This window comes from Musa acuminata, chromosome BXJ1-3 (assembly GCF_036884655.1).
Source record: "Musa acuminata AAA Group cultivar baxijiao chromosome BXJ1-3, Cavendish_Baxijiao_AAA, whole genome shotgun sequence".
Taxonomy (NCBI): domain Eukaryota; kingdom Viridiplantae; phylum Streptophyta; class Magnoliopsida; order Zingiberales; family Musaceae; genus Musa; species Musa acuminata.
In genome coordinates, this window is record NC_088329.1 from 39,410,001 (window position 1) to 39,431,279 (window position 21,279).

At 37.6% G+C, this 21,279-nt stretch overlaps 2 protein-coding genes and 1 long non-coding RNA gene across 3 annotated transcripts; 2 read left to right on the plus strand and 1 right to left on the minus strand.

Annotated features, from left to right (window-relative positions):
- Nucleotides 1-2,814: 2,814 nt before the first annotated feature.
- LOC108952419 (uncharacterized) lies at nucleotides 2,815-5,771 on the plus strand. Its single transcript, XR_010493178.1, has 4 exons — nucleotides 2,815-3,353; nucleotides 3,551-3,643; nucleotides 3,801-3,891; nucleotides 5,034-5,771. It is a non-coding gene; the product is annotated as an uncharacterized LOC108952419 (long non-coding RNA).
- A 966-nt stretch (nucleotides 5,772-6,737) lies between these two features.
- Nucleotides 6,738-13,330, minus strand: LOC103979119 (probable magnesium transporter NIPA6). The gene is made up of 10 exons (XM_009395162.3): nucleotides 13,205-13,330; nucleotides 12,520-13,116; nucleotides 12,365-12,421; nucleotides 12,197-12,287; nucleotides 11,934-12,094; nucleotides 11,662-11,789; nucleotides 11,444-11,581; nucleotides 8,194-8,286; nucleotides 7,988-8,105; nucleotides 6,738-7,302 (listed from the first exon to the last, which is right to left on the minus strand). The coding sequence occupies exons 2-10, from the start codon at nucleotides 12,674-12,676 to the stop codon at nucleotides 7,172-7,174; spliced, it is 1,074 nt and encodes a 357-aa protein (XP_009393437.1). The 5' UTR covers nucleotides 12,677-13,116; nucleotides 13,205-13,330; the 3' UTR covers nucleotides 6,738-7,171.
- A 2,743-nt stretch (nucleotides 13,331-16,073) lies between these two features.
- LOC135629138 (amidophosphoribosyltransferase, chloroplastic-like) lies at nucleotides 16,074-18,076 on the plus strand. Its single transcript, XM_065136327.1, has one exon. It carries the CDS (start codon nucleotides 16,133-16,135, stop codon nucleotides 17,870-17,872), a length of 1,740 nt encoding a protein of 579 aa, XP_064992399.1. The 5' UTR covers nucleotides 16,074-16,132; the 3' UTR covers nucleotides 17,873-18,076.
- Nucleotides 18,077-21,279: the final 3,203 nt, after the last annotated feature.

The window sequence follows — 21,279 nt, forward strand, 5'->3', positions numbered from 1 at the left end:
TAGGGGTGTCATAAAATCCCTAGAGGCTTTTTTTGGTAAATTATCTTAGAATAAATATAGATTATAATTTAAATTGGGATGCAAAATAATGAATATTATTTAAATCAAATATATCATGGTTACCTAATTAAGATGCTATGTTAATTATATCAATTGTATTGTAAATAAGAAAATTATATAAACAAATCTGGAAAATCAAGGAAGATGAGAAAAATGGAAATATATTATATATAAGAGCTATGAAATGACATATGACGACTTCATGTTTATGTAGGTAAACATAACAATTTAAGTGATATTGAGATAATGGTATTGTGTTTTACCAAGATTATGATAATATTTTCTAAGGTAGAAATATATTAGGAAAATAGAAACTTTCTCAGATATCAAATAATATGATAATAGATTATAATGAACATTACATTTGTGTTGCTAATTACATATTAGAGTACCTAATATAACGATATCTCGGTTTCTATACTTTCAAAATTATCATAAGTGAAATATTTAAGCTCGTTCTCTTTACGTCCGTTGTCGATTCTACTAACAAAAATACTATACTTGTTTAGTGATAAATCGGAGTGAAGCAAAATCGATACGTACTCAATTATAAACCCTATGATATTTTCATTAACCGAATCGACAACATGAGGAGAAACAAGATTAAATATTTTACTTGTATAAGTATAAAGATCCTAATGTAATTTTTTAAAAAATAAAAATAAAAAATATTAAAATTAATCAATTACAGAAAATAATTTATAATTAAACTCTCAATAGAGGGTACAAGACAGAATGTACAATCTTACCGTAACATCAAACCTACCCTCATGTGGACATCGTTATCATCTAGATAGACAAGTACTCAAATTGGACCACGTCATCTTGTCAGCCACCGAAACTACAGGAATCACTGTAGATATTTTCCTTTGGTGATGGTAGGTGAATCCAACCCGATGCTCTTACGCCACAAATAAAGGTTGCATGAGGATACGTTGGCTCCACCGAGAAGGAACTCAGAGAACAAAGTAATTGCTCGTTGCCATGGAATTTAATATCCAGCTAGATCATGCTCATGTTGTACCTGTCTCTGTGCTCTGTAAATTTCATTCGTCCCTCCCTACAAAACCAATAAGGGACGATGAGGAATTAACTGTATCTGCCTCTTTAATTTATGGTCTGATTGATGTCACATCTCTGTTTTTTCTCTCCAGTTAACTAAAAATGTGTTTAGATAAGAAGAAATTATTTGTATTCGATAGAATCTAAAACTTTTGAGATAAGATCAAAACAAGATATTATAATGCTCTGATACTGTTTGTCATGATTCAAACTATTTAATCCCAAATTGATGATAATATACCTATTTAACCCTCACAAGTTTATTCAAGATTTCTCCCACTTCCAATGTAAAACTACTGAGAGATTAAAGGATTTTTTTTAGAGTACTGCTCCTTTAAAAGTTACAAGTCAATAGCTGAGACTCAATTTCCTCAATAAAGTTAATTTAGGAGGAATACTGAGTCTCCAATCCTTCAGCTAAGACAAAATCTATGCCTTGTGATTCTTCTTTGCAAGCACTCTCAGCACTTCAGTTGCAGTGGACAGCAGAGAACTGTTCTTCCTTTGTCTAGGCTATTGGACAGCAGAGAGTTGGATGTCTACAACTTAAATACCTTAATTCACAATCAATGAGATCATCCCTCAAATTTCTTATTGCAAGTCACTAGCAAACCTGAGCTTAGATTCATAGGCCATCTTGGGGAAGCTGCTGGGTTTTCCCTATTTAAATTCCATGTTGACCTTCAGTTGAATGGCTTTGATACAGAAATTTAGGGAATTGATTGGTTAAGAAACTTATTGTTAAATGGCTTTGAAACAATATTTAGACAATTGATTGATTAAGAATTTATAGTTAAATGGCTTTTGATACGGTTGAGAAATTTGTATTCAAGTTTCCAATTAATTACACAACTAAGAATCCTGTGAAATTTTCTGAGCAACCTTTATCAGTTTTCTTTCTTTTAAAAAGTAGTAATCAAGATTGGATTAATTTCTTCTTGTCATTATTGTACAATAAGGCCTTCCAATTAAAATTTAAGTGTTTGAAAGAATAATGAAAACAAGAGCAGATTCAAGTCCACAATTGCTTACTGGCAGAATTGTATTCCTAGTGAGGAAGCATTTGGAACATTTAGCACCTTTCTGATGTCTGTTCTATCAAAAAGAACTGTTTAATGTCAGCAAAATGATGAGATTTCTTCTATAGCTGCTTCTAAAGCAAACTTGTTGAGGGTCATGTATTGATGTGATATCCCCTAAATGTCACCAAAAATATGTCTTTCTTGCATGAAAGCCCATGAAAATTAGAAATGGTCATCAGAATACAGCAAACACAAACTGGATGAACAAGAAAGAACAGCTGCTGATGCAGTTCATACCAAGGAGTACTTTGAGTTAAAAAGCAGAAGCATTTAATTTGAGTTAATTCAACAGCTGAAACAGTTTATGGACTAAAACTGAAAGATCTATATCCCTTTGGAAATACTAACTAATATATACTTCAGATAAGAATCTTGGAATGTGAGTGATGACAGGATGCATGGTGTGTGTTCTTCACAATAGTTTTGAGTGATAAAGATGTAACATTTTATCATGAGAATCATTAGTTAAAGATTAACCAACATAAAAAATGTCAGAAATTGCAGAACCTCATTTATATTCAATGTGAGGTTAGGTGAATCTGAAAGGTGATAGACCAACAACCAAAGTCAAAGCTGATGGCAAATCAGAAACTGAAGCCACTAGTACAGCCAAAGTTTCTACAAACTTCAGGCTTTGCTTCTCTTAGATGATCAACTTCCTTCAATTAAATATGATTGATATGTTGTTCGATTTGTTACTTGTCTTGATCTTGAAAATTCTATGTCTCAGTGAACAAATCAAATTCTCATGTTAGAATTCTCCATCACAAACCATAAAGAAGACTCCTTTCTGATCTAAGGAAACCAGAACAGGTCTACTATGGAAAATGTAGGTAGAAAGAAAGAAAAATCCAACAACATGCATTTGACTAGTTCAAGGTCAGACATGCTCAGGCATGTGCAAAGAAGTAGAAATCCTGACGATGAAATTTTCAGGCATGCTAAGAAGACTTTCGAGCCCAACTGCACAGTATATATTGCCATGCTGCTGCCACGAAATATCATGAACAGTTCCGTATACTAAGAACTCTTTCAAACAAGGATCAGAAGAACTTACCATGAAGTTGAACCTTGTTCGTGCCTGCCGCACCCTCCTGATTGCAGTTGCCATCCTCCTTTGTCAGTTCCACTCATCTGAAGCTCACAGAGGTGAGGTTTCTTTCTCCATTAAGCTCACCTCAAATGTTACTCTTCTAGCTCCAAAATGATCCTGACACAAGAAAAGGAGTCCTATGAGATTGACAGAAGTGAGGATTAGGATCAAATGGAGGAGGGATGGGAATCATGCTCTCAGACCAGGAAAGTATCGTCCAACTTATTAACAGAGCTTTTTCTTGTGCTTGCAGGATTGTTAGTACATGAATTAAGAGCACCATACCGATCTCCACCGCCGCCACCAATTCGGAGACCACCAATCATCCCGTACTACAGTTATACCCGTAAGTTTCGCTAGATTTCATATCATGATTCATGGCCTTCTAATATACCATATTTAGAGTGGATGTGGGATTCATGGCCTTCACTAGCTAAATTAGTTGCCGTCTCAATCCTAATTTAGTGGCTCCTCAATTATAAGTAGGATATTGTTGTTTACAGGACGATCAGTAAATGAAGAAAGAGCACCATACAAATCTCCACCGCCACCACCTCTTCCGGCACAAACAAGTAGACCCTAAAATTAATGGAGGTAAGCTTCTTCTCTATGAGATAGTCTTGAGATAATGACTCATCACCATCTAATACGCTAATTAAAAACGTGAAGGTGGGACTCAATCCCAAGTCCTAATTACTAGCAAAGTTAGTAGACACCTCATTAGTACTATCGCCTTCAATAAATTTTTTGGTTTCGTTCTCACCTAAGTTTTAGGTTGACAATTTAAACCCTTAGTCATAATTTGATGAAAGCAAATTTGATCATAAGACCTTACTATTAATAACAAGAAATGCATAAGGATAATTGATAATGCTATCGAACATCGAAACTTCTACCAATTAAGATAGTCTTCAATACCAATTCGGATAGTTCGATCCGAAGCATTAAAAAAAAATTTATTCAAGAACCTTCTTTGCCCCAAAACAATTCGGATAGTTCGATGGATATGCTTCCTCTTCTTCTTCCTCTTGAAACATGTTCGATGGATATGCTTCCTCTTCTTCTTCCTCTTGAAACATCAGTACACACCAATGTATTATACATCGTGTGTTGGGACACAAGTCCAACATGCAAAGCAGTGTTCATTGCTAAAATGTGCATAAGAATAATTGATAAGCTATCAAACATCAAAACTTCAATCAATTAAGATTGCTGGTATCTTCACTTGATTTTTAAGAAACATATGAATGAGTGATAAAGGCAATAGTCAAGAATTATGCTCTTTGTACCCACAAATCTTCCTCAAATCTTTTTTTTTTCTTTTCTGATGGCTTTACCCTTAATCCATATACATCAAAGTTTAGGGTGTTCCTATGATGATATCCTTCAATCTTTACTTCTAGAGTCATCTGAAACTAGTCTTGGTAGTTTTGCTGGACACAAGCATCGTGGCAAATCAGATATCAAAACAAAAACACTTGGAAGAAGAGAAACTGAAACCAAATGGTTTACAACAGAAGAAAAATTAATGATTCAACTTTAGTTACCTTAATCCTCACTGCAAAGTTTTGATCCACTATGATCACTCTTAACACTTGGGACAACAAATTGCACTCGATCAGCCAACTAACAGGCAAGACAATTGCTCTTCAAAATTATAACAGTGGTGCAATAGTACATACAATCTCTATTTTTGTGCATCTGCTTCATTCAACTTTCTTTTCCTTTTCTTTCAGCAACAGGATGAATCACATTCAGCAAAGAACCTCCCAGATTACAGGGTAAGATAAAATGGCATGATATGAGGAGTCAATCATATGCAGACGGGAAAGAAAAGATCCATCCATTACCAACAAATGCTACTAAAGAGAACTCTGCTTCTTTTCCTGATAAATTGTAATCAGTTAACCATGTTGCAATAAAGTTATACATTCCTAAAACTTTTGAGAGGATGATTTTTAAAATATCAGATAACATAATTTACCTAATCCACATTCAATGAGGCTAGCTTTGTTGATTAAGAAATCATGCATCAAGGCCTTGAATATTTTAGGATCTATTGATCCTGCAAGATGATTTCCAAGTCAGAGACACAACAGCAAAAATTGGTCCATACATAAGATACAGAGAGATGATTTCTAGTCATAAGATCAACTCAACTGTTGAGGATGAATGGCATCAGTCCATGGAACTCTCTGTAAGTGCCTGGACATGAAAGAGTCATGGTTTGCACAAACTCACGCACAAGAAAGAAGCATGCAAGTTCATCTCAAGAGAAATGGGTACTCAAGGTTTTAGTGACCTAGCAAAATTTGATGACTAAATGCCACCCTTGTTGTGCAACTAGTTACTGGAAACAATAAATTTCAATATATTTGCGGTTCAACTGTTCAAATGCACTGCAATGCGGTTTACTAAAATCCAATATGAAAACACAGTTTCTCGATGTGAAAAAGTACCAGGGCATTAAAACTGGATGAACAACATGAAACAGAAAAACAGTATGGGAATATCTTAAAATATCAACTACTACATATCCTAAATAAGGATCCTGGAGTAAGAAGAAAAGGCTCACGCACAATAATCATCAAACCAAATGCGAAATCGATAATCCAAAGTATGAGAATACTAATCATGGTTACAACATTTGACATGATCTACAGATGGAAAACAGATTCCCTGTCCAAAAAGTTACCTTTGATCTTCTTTGTATTCTTCTGAGAGCTTGCATTAATTATCCTAAATACGGATTAAGGCCAAGTAAGCAGACATCAGAGCAAAACAAGTTCAGAATACAGTCAGTTTATACACAAAGTACTTCATTCTATTCACATAAATGACTTTGATAATAAAACAAACTAATCCTTATCCAACAGAGTTAATTGCAAGTCTAAATGCAAGAAGACTACATGTGGATTAGCATGTATAGCTTCCAGTCAATTTAAGATCAACCAACCACATCACCACTTGCATATACCATCTTTCATGGCATTTACATATATATCCTGTTTGGAAAGAGTATTTCCTCCAAATTTGATATTACATATCCCTCCAAAAGTTCAGATTTTTATATATATCCCTCCAAAAACTCAAAATCTTTTATTTCTGTCATCCCTGATAACATCAACCCAATAAACTCGAGTTAATTACTACTAATCATTGTTATCACTAAATTTGAATAATTCTGATTACCTAAAATGCCCTTTGTTACTCCTGTTCAATTAGATGATTCCTTATATTCACTAACATTTTTTAATGAGATATTAATGTCAATTTGAGTTTCAACCTCATTATATTAATGCTCAACTGACAGATTAACTACAATGACATACAAGTTTTCGAGCTTTGCTTAAGTTAAGATAAGGAACCATGAAAACCACCAACTTTGGAGAAAGATATATGTATGCAATTTTCTCTAAAAAAATTTAGGGATGCACATATGAAATAAATTAAGGAACTTCCATGATAAAGCTAAAGAAAATGAACTGTACAGTAGAATACACCAAAAGACCTGCAATCACCATCCTCTCAGTACATCCAGGGCTAAACCACATCCACAATACAGCCATTACCAACTAAATGGAAAACCAAGACTTGCATGGCTGCAACTATCAGCAACAAGAGACTCGAAGAATAATAGCTTACAGAACTAGAGCATGGAGCACGGAAGCATCTCCCAGATGACCATATGAAATGGGAACCACAACCAGAGAACATCAGCAATTTTGGTCCACTATATAATCTACAAAACTTCTATTCGATCTCCAGCCATCAATCATCAAGTTGTGTTTTGCATAGGCCTGGCATCACATAATCAAAGGCAATCATGAAGCACATGAGCTCATAAAATGATGCCAGGTATTATCCCCATTGCCTAAACGAAATAATCCTGTCGAACCACAGCAACAAATTCCCCAGACAACAAATCATCGTCCTTGAGCTTTCCCAGATCACCATTTCCTTGGATGTGCCAATATATTTTAGGAGAGAGTGGTGCATATAAATCTGCAAGGTTGCATAACAAACTTATATGATGATAATGAACTAAGAAAAAAATGTATTATGATTATACAGATTTCCGTCATCACAATCAGCATACAAATAAATGAGCGTATATAACAATAACTACAAAAGCTCAATGTTTCTCTTTATGCAGGGAAAATGTTTGTGACCAGTTATACTGGGAAAGCTTGTGGTTCTCATATCTCAGCAATGTTTAGCACCAGAATCATGAGTGTATCAAAAACACAGATAATTATCCATGACATAAAGAATATGATATATGTAAATGAAGAAAACGAAGAAAGTACAAGTCAGATGGGCTTCTCTCGCTGTCACAATGCTTAACTCATTTGATCAATTGGATTATAGTGACAACCTCCTCAATGTTTCAGAATATCCACTTATGGAAAATATCCAAGTGATTGAAAATACTAGTAGATGGAATTCAACAATCACCTAGAACATTTTTATGTTATATTTAACAGAAGTACTGTGAATATAAATACTCCCAAAAATGAGACAGAAACTTCACATATAATTGAGTATAATGTATATCCTGATATTCCGTTCAAGTTTGAATCCTACGGCTGTTTACTTCCCATGAAATTAACAGTGAAAAGAAAATTTTCTCACAGGCTGAAGTCACAATCATTGACGCCCATAGTGATCTTAGATGGCTTTGATTTACCTGAAGAGGAAGGTGGATCTGGTTCTCTTGTAGAATGTAACACTGTAGTCCCGGAAATTACTGTAATAAGCCCACAAATCTCTGATGCAATATTACTTGCACTCTGCCCAGACCAATCCTGTGCATGTACAAAGAAATTACCTCTAGACAAATATCAACATAAGAATAGAAAACTGAACATTGTTAATCATTTCTGTATTCAGTACCTTGAACATAATGGCACTTGCTAATATTGTAAGAATTGTGAACATGGCATAGTAGACGGGAGAAACAACTGCAGTATTGAAAGTATCCAATGCCTGGAGAGGGAAAAAAAAGGAAAACAGACAATAAGAAACATTCAGGGCCTTGAATTTGTTTTGGAAAGCCATTAAGTCGGGTAAGAGATAAAATAAAATAAAAAATTCTTGGTTAGCTCTTCCATTAACCTTAAAATCATTAATCCATGTGTAGCTAATTTCGACACAGAATGATAGGTTAAACTTAGCAAACTGACATACATGTACTCGTGAAACATGATAAGAAAGTGATTTTCAATGTGCATTAACCGAATAATTTGTCTCCAACAATGATTTTAATGATAACACCTGTCACAAAAATAATGATCTATTACTTCTGCTTCCAAACATTCTTTGTAATTTTAGAATATTAACTATTTGGCACAAGCATTTCAAAAATGCCAACCTGCCAGGAGACGAGTCATTGACCATATCTTGCCCTGGACAGCAAAATCCGGGTCATTGGGAATCTTTATAGGAGCCAACAGCCCTACCTAACAGAGAAAGCGAGCGATATTCATGCTAACCATTCTCCCCAAGCAAATGAACAAGCAGGCTTTCTATTACAGTTTGGCCAAGGCTAAGAGAGGGCTAGGCACTTTCATAAACAATAGAAGATTATTAGCAAAGTTTACTAGTATATTTTATTGTATTATCAGCATAGCAATACTATATATAATTACAAAGTCTAAATAAGTAGATTTCAGATAAAATTATGGGGGGAAATAGTAGCCCTATAAAAGAAGGATCTTGAAAGGCTTTAAGCATGCTTAGATATTATTTCTATCTTTTTCAACAACAAAGTTAGATCAGTATAGTCTCGTAGCACTTGGCAGGCTTTTCCTCTATCTCGAATCAGAGAGGCGCTTATTAATGGCAATACTCTAACAATTAGCCTAATGCAGTTTAGGAATGGGCATTGTACACCTCTGTGCGAATGAAGTTGGCTATTTTATTAGAACTTTCAGTAATACAACCCTACAAACCATCCAAATAGCTTCTATTATTCTACAGGTCAAACCACACTGCTTATATACTAGCAGATTATGCCACCCACAAAGGTTGAACCAAAATCTTGGCCCACCTAAATTGACTGGAACACAATTTTCTGATGCAAACTTAGCAAGTTATAAGCCACAGTAATAAATCATTTAACTGGAAGTTTGAACCAACAACAGTTAATCTCCTTGTACTTTCATAAGAAGATAACAATCTAGCAAGTCAGCATACAACTAAAGTGTACTTCTCAGTGGAAAAGAAGTAACTGGAGATAGAAAGTAAGCGACACAATCCTTAAATAAAAGAGAAGACTTTGTTGCAATTTGATGATTATAAGTTCTTTGTCCCTAATAAAAGAGAAGAGAAGACCAGATCTTTATTGATGCAGAACTAATTAGTTTATCCTTTATTTAAATAAATTTAATTAGTTTAGTGATATTTTGCATATGTAATAAGTTGTCATATATCGGTATCTACTCAATAACAAGGAAAAAGGAAGCAAATGCAGAAAAGATGGAAGACATTAAATTTGTTTTTTTATTGAAGATCACAAATCTTGATTGAAGATTCATCTCTACAAAGATGAAAATCTATCAATCAAGAATATCATCAAGAGAGGAAGATTATTGCTCAAATCAAATTAGAAATATTACCTTCTTCAAAGGAAAAAGAATATCATACATCTGATTTGATGTGATTGTAATTTTTTTTTATTTCTGTAATTTTCTTTTTATTCTTGTACTTGAGCCTATAAAAAGGGGCAAGAACATTGGCATGCATGAATGAGAAATGGATTAATGAATTAAGTTCTTTCCCACCTTGTGTGTAGATGGTGCGAGGTCACAATTATGTTTCTGATGGTATGATCCCACCGTCTACATGCGAGACGTGTAGAGGTGCGAGGCCTTCATCCTAAGAGTTAGCTCTTAGAGCCAGAGCAAGTCTGGTAGTTATTCAAGCTTTTTCTATTATCTTTCAATTATTATATTTCTCTTCTTTCTTTCTATTCTCCATTTGTTGCTCATCCTACATCATCTATATTCCTCAAAGGCCATATCTAGAGAATGTCCATATAAAATCACACATCATAAACTCTATTTAACCCGATTGCTAGAAGAGCCAAAGAAAAGATCATAACCACAATACTGAACAAATCTACATAAAGTTATTCTGAGGCCCAAGTTCACATTTGTCTTTTAAAAGGAACTGACACTGATCTTCCTATTTCTGGAGACAAATCCCACTTCTCTATTTCTGCATCTCCTAGATTAGCTAGGTTTTATTTACGAAATGTGACAACTACAGCTATCCCAGTTGCATGCAGCTTCCACTAACAAATACTTTAAGGAAACAAAATGAAATTTTCAATCAAATATACTTGTACAATTGTATTTAAAAGACAAACCTTTACTTGTTAAAAGCTATGTTATCAATTTCACAAAAGCTAGTCTTGAAGCCATTGCTGAAGCTATGTTATCAACATCACAAACAATAAACTATAGTGAACAACTATAATATTCTAGGAACCATGAGCATGAAAGACTCATGTAACAGATCAAAGAATTAAACATACAAGTATGCTGTATCAAGAAGCCCAAAAAGGAATTCTCACATAGTTGAAGATAACTATAAATACCAGAAAGAGGAAAAGATAGAAACCTACCTTGATTGCACACTATTGTTATTTATTTCGTTAGCAAACACAAAACATGTTCAACAATTATGGGAATTGGGATACAACAAATTTTCTAACATAATTATTCAGAACCCAAGCAAAACTCGTATTAAACAACTGTAGCTTTGAACTCCTAGAAACCTACCTTGATTGCACGCTATTGTGATTTACTTCATTGGCAAACCAAACATGTTCAAAGATCATGGCAACTGAGATGCAACAAAGTTTCTAAAATAAGTTATAAAGCAAAACTCATATAAAACAAGTGTAGTTTTAAAACTCTAAGAAAAAAACATTACATAATTGCAAAAGAACCTATATGCTATAACACACACACACACACATAAAATGGTAACTAATATGTTAGAAAAATAATTATGCATCTAATTGTGAATCTTGCAGGATAGTGAAGTTGTAGCATCTCTCTGGGATATCCAGAAACAGGCAGCACCATAAGACACCTATGGAACTGCACTGCAGTTCAAGTTTGCTCAAGTCGCTAACCTTGTTCAAGTAGTTCAATTGAATTATGATGCAGGATATTGCCACCATCACAAATACCCATGTCTGGAAGTAACCAGCTTGATTGATGCCCTCCATTGTAAGCTTGATTGCAATTCCTACGGCCTTAATACTCATCACCTGAACAGTTGATAAATATAAGAGATAACAAGAGCAGAGCATTAACGGAAACAAACACACCATCATCACAACATCATTACCGTCAAAGATCCAATTACAGAGCATATGCCCAAGTACACCATTATGTTTGTCTGCCCAAACCGTGGAGAACAATGCAACATAAGCACCAGAGATACTGCAACTGCTGAAGCCGCATACAAAAGAAAGGCTGACAAACGCACATCAAGCAATAAATAACACGCATCAGAAACAAGATGACCAAGCAAGTTGATTAACTGAACAAAATCATGAATGAAAATGAATACGCCTCAAATGCACTAAATGAACTCAAGAATAAGCCATCATAGAATACCTGGCTGTGTCGCTAGATCCCATATCTGTTCAACAGAGCTCGGGGTCCTCTCCTCTGGTGCATGGAGCACGATAACTGTTGAACCCACCATGCAAAGCACGCAGCCCAACACACCCATCCTCTGCAATCTCTCTTTGAGAATAAAATGGGCCAAAATGGCACTGCAGTCACCATTTCTCAGCATTAAAACCAGTTAAAAAGACAAATTTTTGACTATTATATAAAATCTGCATCCAGCAAACTTTCAGATGCACACCTCTTACCTAACAATGATACTCAAAGCACCCAGCGGAGTGACAAGAACAGCTGGGGCAAACATGTAGGCCACAAAATTCGCAATTTCACCAACAATCACTGCAACAAATTCAACTTTCCTTCAGGATTCAAAAGACAAAAGAAATAGTAAATGAATCGACCAAAAAGGGGCTTACTTGTGACCATCCCGATCCACCACAGAGGCTCCAGTAAATATCCGTACCCACCTATGCCTGGAGAACCAAACAAAGCAAGCTATTCTCTTTGAACACAAGTTGAGATTAGGGCTAGGGCAAGGAGGAGAGAAGGGCAGGGCGAAGGGGTGACGTACCGGCGCGGGAGCCGCAGGCGCCGGCGCGCTTGAGGCCCTTTTTCTTGATGATGAAGCTGGCTCCGATGAAGGCGCTGGAGGCGACGGCGAGGAGGAAGCCCTTGAGGTTGTCGGCGAAGAGGTGGGCGGACCGCGCGTCGGCCGGAGCTTGCTCCATCGGTCGGGCGGCGTCCTGCCGCTGCTCATCTACCAGCCCGCGGGCCTCATTCGAAGGCCTCGTGAAAGGCGAGAGGGAGGGAGGATGGAGGGGCGAAGAATAAGAATAAACATATACAATAAAGAAAAGTGCTAAGCTTTGTCTACAAATGGGACGGGCGGAGGTGAGAGAAGGTAAAACACATCATATTTCTCCTCAGAAATAGCATGATAGCAGTAAAAATAACAAAAAAGAACAATTTTTAATGCGGATTGGCCCTGAAACGAGGCCCCAATAACCAGTTATAACAAGCCACAGCCTCTTTGAACAACGGCTTCACCCGAAGACTGGGACCGAACTGTGTCTTCGTCTTCCTCCACCGGCACATATTAATTGCAGTATGTTTCAAACAGATACCTCTCGATTACAAGCAACCATCTACCACTCCCATTGAATTTGACCTAAAAAATGTTGGATCGGGTTGGCAACAAGCAATTATACGATACAAAACTCCAAAAGCCAACGACTTGTCTTAGGTCAGGAGCTTACTAGTCAAATTAACAAACAGCTAACGGGGATGAGCTGGTGGTCCATCTTCGAGTCCACGAAAGGAGGGCGCGGGCAGCGCGTCCCACGCTGTTGGGGACGGCGGGCAGGTGCAAGTTGGGCTCAGATCCCAAGCAGAAACGGATTGGAACGGGGGATGAAAAGGGCAAACCAACAGGAGGCAGGAGGGGCTGCGTCGCTCTCCGACCTTTAAATTGGCTGTCGGGGCATGGCAGGCATCTCGACACGCAGCAGCTTCGCATCTCTCTATCTGCTTCGCAAATCGGAGCCGTTCGATGGATGCTCTGACGCGTGTGGTCTTGTCAGAACAAGAAGAATACGAATTGAAGTGTGCCTTCTCAGGCAGCAAGAACAATCCACGACCCATCTTTGACCCTTCATTCCATCTGGAACTATGCTTCGGCGGAACGAAAACGAAAGTTGATTGTGTTTTGCGCTTTCACCGATCCGTCTTCTCCCGAGCTGGATCATATTTCGAAAAGGTTGATCTTTGGGAAATAGATATCACAATGACGTTGTGCGGTTTAGGTAAGATTAATTCGTGAATACGATCGTACCAACATTGGTGCATCGGATCGCACGAGAATTCTTAGGTTAAACGTGTGTGATAAGAATTATACTGAAAAAGATGCATTGGGAAATTGGGAAAAAAAAAAAAAAGTGCTTTCTTAGTGTAGAAGAAAAGAGTGGATCTCTTACTATTTCTTCTAGTTTGTGACCATGTAATTTGTTTCAAATGATTCCTTTCATCATTTAATTGTGAGGCCCACATGAGCGAATGGGTTAGCCACTTGTTCCTCTCTATCCTATTCATTTAAATTAAATTAAAATATTTTATTAATTATAAAAAAATAAGTTTTAAAAATAGGATGATTAAAAAAAATTCTTTATTTTTTTTCTAATTAGCATCTCATTTTTCATTTATCTCGTAGAGCATTCTTATTTTTTAAAGGATAAAATTATCTCTGGCCTTTGCTTTGCTACGCTCACACGCTCTCATTCTTATCATTATTTTCGCTCATGCGCTCTTGCTCTTATTGTCATCCTCGTACTTTCACTCTTATCAAAATTAGAAGTAAGAGTATGTGAAAGAGGACGACAATAAGACTGTACGAGTAATACATGGTAAAAAGTGTTATGTGCAAATATATAGGAAAAAATACTAATTGAGAAAAAAATAGAAACTTTTTTAAAGAATTTTTTTAAATATCCACCACAAATTTGCATTGCAATTTCAAAATAATCCAATTTGAAATCACAACTGACTTGAAATCAAGTATATATATATATATATATATATATATATATATATATATATATATATAGTTTTATATTGATTGTTAGTGTAAAGGTTATCTGTAAACCTAAAAACAAGTAATGGATTAGATGCGGTTGGATCAGAGCTCAATCCAATGTCGCATGGACGCCTTGAGGATGACCGGAAGTAACAGATGAGGCACAGAAGTCTTCGTTCCCAAGAGGATGTCTCATCCTCCGAGCTTCGCCATGGCCACCACATCACAAACAAAGCCATCATCCACTTGCAGGTCAAAATAGCGCGTACGAACAAGAAGAGTCCAAGACAGTATATTCTCCGGAGTGGGCTGCCCTGCCCTCTCCATCACATGGTGGAGCCGGCGGCCGAACAAGATATCGGAAAGCCCCCCATATCCACTTCGCGCCGCCTCCACCTCTCCTTTCTGTGGAGGCCAAACGGCGGTCCAGATTGGGCTGTGTGGGTGGTCACAAAACCCCTAATCTATCTTCCTTTATTCTTTTTTCTTCCAAACCCCTCCTTTTTATTTTCTTTATGGATAATGATGACAATAATAATAATAATATGACGAATTTTTCATAAAAATATTTTTTTAATCTTTGTTTTTTCCTCAAGAGAATGGTCCTCTATTCCAAACCCTCTTTTGAATATGATCTACAAATTATGAAGCATTTTAATACTATTTAAAAAATTAGATATTATCTCGGTTAAGGCATCTAGCATTTAAATCATCTCATGTTTAATACATGTGTGAACATTATATACGATATTTAATGTAATATATTTTTTTTATTTTTTGAAAGTAAGATGTTCTACTATACACTAAAAAAATATAGATTCTCTAAAGAGAAAAAGAATTATTTTTTGAATTCAATATATAATATTAAACAATAATAATACAGCCTTTTTATTTTCTTTATTAATATACAATGAAAAATTATTATAAGGCAAATTTTTTAAAATTTTTCTTTAGAGCGTCCCTTATTTTAAATATCTTATAGAATGCCTATATTTTTTTATGTAGAAAAATATCTGTAAAATTAGAGGTATTTTGACATCATTAAAAGAATGGGACACTCCGTGAGAATTTAAAAAATTGAGGGTTATAATAATAATAATTAGTCAATAGTGATAAATAATGATAAAAATAATGATAATTTGACCATGGCAAGTAATGCCACCACTTAAAGCAGATGCAGCCTCCACACTCCATGTTTGGTGGGCACAGATTCTTGGAAAGATTTATTTAGGTTTTGTTTTGACTAACTCGGTGCACGGCGGCAACGCCTCCGGCCGGAGGCGGTGTAGGCCGCTGACCCAAAACGGAAATAAAATTTTGTAGGTTTGTTTCCCTTTCTTAACTTCATGACTACAATTCTTTCCAAATTTAGAATAATCAAACGGTTTCTTTGGGGAATGCCTTGGAATTATATTCTCATAACACCTGAAAGATATGTTAACCTCCATTCTGGATCTCTTGTTGTATATTGTGGCTATGGATTCGTAAGGTGCGGCTTTTAATGCTCTCGAGATATAGGAGATGCCGTTGTGTGGATTCGATACGTCGGTTCGTACACGCATCCCTAAAATGCACTCTTGATAGATTACTCGTCAATTTTACCTATTCGAGTCGGATGTTATCGGAATCTATAAAACCCCTGACCGTATCTTTCGTCGTCAACCACGCGCGCGGGTTTCGAGCGCCTCTCTGCTTTTGCCTTGCCTTCCCTCCTCTAATGGCTGCTGCCACATACCGCGCCACCGCTCGCCATCCATCCTCCTCCCCTGTGTCCTCTCTCTGCCCCTCCAAAGCCTCCCCCTCCTCCCTCCCGTTTCCCCTTAGACCATGCCCCAATCAGCCCCTCCTCCGCTCCCACCTCCGCCTGTCCTCTTCCGCATCCGTCGCTGCTGCTTCCTCCTTCTCCGACCTGCCTTACCCTTCGTCTGACGATGTTTTCGCCTTTGATGACAAGCCCCGCGAGGAGTGCGGCGTATTCGCCATCGTCGGCGACCCGGAGGCCGCCCAGATGTGCTACCTGGGCCTGCACGCCCTCCAGCACCGCGGCCAGGAGGGCGCTGGAATCGTCTCCTCTGACGGCGCGTCGCTCCACTCCTGCACCGGCCTTGGCCTCGTCTCCGAGGTCTTCTCCCACACCTCCAAGCTCGAGCCCCTCGTCGGTTCCGCAGCCATCGGCCACAATCGCTACTCCACCGCCGGCGCCACCTCCGCCCTCGCCAACGTCCAGCCCTTCGTCGCCAGCTACCGCTTTGGCCAGCTCGCCGTCGCCCACAACGGAAACCTCGTCAACTACCACTCGCTTCGTTACGAGCTCGAGTCCAGAGGGTCCATCTTCAGCACCACCTCCGACACCGAGGTCATCCTCCACCTCATCGCCACCTCCACCACCCGGCCCCTCCTAGCCCGCATCATCGAGGCCTGCGAGTCCCTCGAGGGCGCCTACTCCCTCGTCTTGCTCACCGCGGACAAGCTCTTCGCCGTCCGCGACCCCCATGGCTTCCGCCCCCTCGTCATGGGTCGCCGCCCCAACGGCGCCATCGTCTTCGCCTCCGAAACCTGCGCCCTGGACCTTATCAGCGCCGAGTACGTGCGGGAGGTGAACCCCGGGGAGGTGGTCGTCGTCGACGGCCACGACATGTCCATCATCACCTCCTGCCTCTTGCCCAAGAAACCCCGCAAAGGTTGCGTCTTTGAGCATGTCTACTTCGCCCTCCCCAACTCCGTCGTCTTTGGTCACCCGGTCCACGCTTCGCGCTACAACTTCGGTGCAGCGCTTGCCCGCGAGTCCCCTGCACCAGGCGCCGACATCGTGATTCCGGTCCCGGACTCCGGATTCTTCGCTGCGCTCGGCTTCGCCGAGGCCTCCGGCTTGCCCTTCCGACAGGGCCTTATTCGCTCCCACTACGTAGGCCGCTCCTTCATCGAGCCAAATCAGGAAGAGCGCAACCTCGCCGTCAAGCTCAAGCTCGCACCGGTCTATGGCATCCTCGAAGGCAAGAGCGTCGTCGTCATCGACGACTCAATTGTGCGGGGAACCACCTCGTCCAAGATCGTCCAACTCATCAAGAACACCGGAAAAGCTCGGGAGGTCCATATGAGGATCGCCAGCCCACCCATCATCAGTTCCTGCTACTATGGCGTCGACACACCGAGGGCCGAGGAGCTGATCTCCAATCGTTTGGACGTCGAGGGTGTGAGACGAGCAATAGGGAGTGACTCCCTCGCCTTTCTCTCACTCGAGAGCTTAAGGGTAGCATTTGGGAAGGAAGGCCACATGTTCTGCGATGCGTGCTTCACTCGCAGATATCCAGTGCTTCCAAGGGAACACGAGGCCGTGAACGTGGCGGAAGAGTGAGGCTTTCCGCTTCTCTGTTGAGATACCAATTCTATCCGAAGTCATACATCCAATATGGAAGAAGCTCAAAAGATTTTGATTTACTTACATTTTCTTTTGGTTTTAGTTTTCTTCTTCTACTCTTTCTATCTGTTCAATTCGAATATGATATATTGGCATTATAGTTCGAAGGGAATGGAACAATTCTTTAATGCTAGTTTCAAATCATCAAAGTAATTTAGTGGATTGAAGAGGAATGCTACTAGTCAAACAATTCTTTCCTCTGTTTTCTTTAATGCTTTACATGTGAAATCAGCTGAGTTTTGACTTGGTTTCAACACTGCAACTTTCTTTTAGGGGTTTGCTATGTTTGCTGAAGCTTAGTTATTCTGTTGATGACATTAGGCTTCCCGATTGTTATGCTGAACATGGTGGATTACAGGATGTCAAATACTTGACAAGGTCTGCTTGTGTTGCAGTCTAGCTGGCCAACTACTCTGTTCATTTTTAAGATCATATGCTGTAGGTTGTCTTCTACAATGGAACCTTATGGTGTTTTAGAACTCGTATATGAGTCAGTCCATATCTTTTATCATTTTAAATGCATGGAAGAATAGAAAGATGGTTTTAAAAGTCAAGATGATTTGAAATTTACAGATTAAGCTTTTGCTCTGTATCCAAATTGTATTCTTAGATTCTGCCAAAGTTCAAGATTACTGATGCATCACATTTCAAAATTGGACAATGATGGCACATAAGAAAACAATGGTTTCCAAAATATGTTTTCTGTTCATGTACAGAGTCTTGAAATGCTTTCTAAGTATGATGAAAGTAGTCAAGCTATAGTCAGACTGCTATCTTCCTCTGGTTTCTTGCTGGTTAAAATATCTCTGCTTTCATCTCTGATCATCTTATGTTTTTGACATGCATAAAATGCAGGGTATTAAATCACTATTGGATGTCTTTGATTGCAGCAAAATAATACATGAAAACCGTGTTTTTTTCTACTTCTTTGGGTATTGGAAGAAAATTTTCCTTGATTTCTTATGATCGTAAAACTCTCAACCTCTGTTTCTTCTTCTGCACTGTGAAGTAAGGACGAGCTAATCGGGCATTATTACCTCCTTAGGATTCGTGCATCCATCTGATCAATGGTGCGTATAGTGGAGGGCTGCGGTGCTTGATCCTAATCCGTTCGTTTATCTCTGATGACCCCGCTCCCACTTGAAATCTGACCCGTCCAAGGCTTCCCCAGTGTTTAAAATGGAGAACATCTGGCACCCTGGACGTTCGTGTCCGCAGTCGTCTGCGGTGAGATTCATCTGCATTCATCGCTCGAAAGGTTTAGATCTTTTCATTTGCGCCATTTGATCTGCGGGTTTTGTCCACCGTCTCGATTTCTTTGCATTCGACTTGTTGTTTTCAGGCTTTGATTCTGAGTATTTATTACCAATTTTCATCCAAGATACATGACGAGCGAGACATTCCAAGTGCTTTGTTTTCGTCTTTTGTGGAATGGAGTGTGCCGGATTTGTAGTCGTAATCTAATGGGGAAATAGTTGGCGTTATTAATTGGTCGATTAATATGGTTATCGAGCTCATTCTTTTAATTTGTTGATAGAACTTAGTATATAGTTTGGAACTGATCAATAAGATGAGTCAATTGCGTTCTTTTTTTTTTTTGGAATATATACATCAGATCGACACTGTAATATGCAATTTCAGGTATGAATTATGAAATGAATTATACACCAACCTGCTCGAACATGTCAACTGCCTCTATTGATTAGATCCATTTCTCTAACTTTTCGGGTGTATGCTTGTCAACTTTAACAATATCTTGACCGAAATCAATACAATTTTATCCTATTTTACCTTGAAAAATTATTTAAAATTGCTTGCTTATAAATGTCAAATAGAAATCAAGCTGGACCTACTTATAGAGCTAATTTATATGGGCTGGGAATCACATTTTGAGTTTTGTAGAGCTGATATTAACACAATGTGTATCTACTCCACTGAACTTCAAGAATGAGGTTAATTAATAATAGCATTAAGGAGAAAGAGCCCTATATATATATATATATATATATATATATATATATATATATATATACATTTTATTAGTCATTTTATTAGCATTTGGAGGCTTCCACACTCTTCAATGATGTCATTTTATTAGTCCCCAATTTTTCTAATATTTGATATTGTTCTTCAAAAATTATTTTATTTCGATGTCATGAGAGGGTAAGTGAAAAAGAAAAAAAGAAACTTAATATGATAGAGGAGAAATATATGTAAGTTTACGCTATATTAAAATGTGTATGGGCAAATCTGTTATTTCCAAACTTTAAAAGGATATATATGTAAGTTTGTATACAAAACTCATACTTTAAAGGAGCATAAATTATGGCCAAATAGAGTGGGAAATGAGAGAATATAATGCAAGGTAGATCATAGCCTACACCTAGGTAACTAAAGATTTAGTTGAACTGGGTTAGATTCTACCATATTTGAGTACTAGTCTAGATCAGTGTTTTTATTATTATTTTTTGTATGATCTTGTGCTTCTTGGAGGAATTGCTTTTTATACATTTTTGTGTAGCAAAACATGTTGAAATACCTTTTTTTTTACTGAGTTTGTGAATGTAAAGGTTTTTTTTTTTTCTATTAAGGAACAGATCTAGTTTAGTTCAATTAATGTTAAAATCAAAATTGATTGGATTCAAATGGCAGAAGAAGAATAATAAGAAACACATAGGTGAGAAGTCTTCTATTTCCTTGTATCTAAAAGTATGTAAATATTATGCTATATGAAAGAATTGAAATCCTAGATAAATATATTTAAAAAGATCGTTTGAACCCTATAGTATCTTGAAGGATAAACTTTAATTAAATTAGTTCATCTGATATGACTTAAAAATTTACAAATAATAATTAGTGTCATTTATTTATTTATTTAGCCCCTTGAACATTATCCCATAAAATGATATTAACACTTTATAATTTGATTTAGGATAACTGATTTTATCATGCATTGCTTTCAAGTTTCAACAACAAACTTCAATCTCCTCATACCCTTAGTTGTGTTTCTCTACTTTATTACTGTATATCGTGTTTTACTTCTTCCACTCCGTAGTGGTGTTTGAACTATTCATCAATGGATAATCATAAGAAGTGTGAACTTTTTCTTGCATTTTAATTTCTTTTAATGTTTCTAATTATTTAGCATCATTAACTCTCTTCAGTTTCATCATATGTCCCAGCTTTCATCAATGGATACTCATACTTTCATCAATGGATAGTCATAAAAAGAATGCAAATGTCCTACAACTGTTCTTCACACTGATCAAGTAAATATGTAGATATATTTTCTGAAATCGATTGTTATGTTCATGTGATCAGTCTTTTTTAGTAAACAGTGTTTT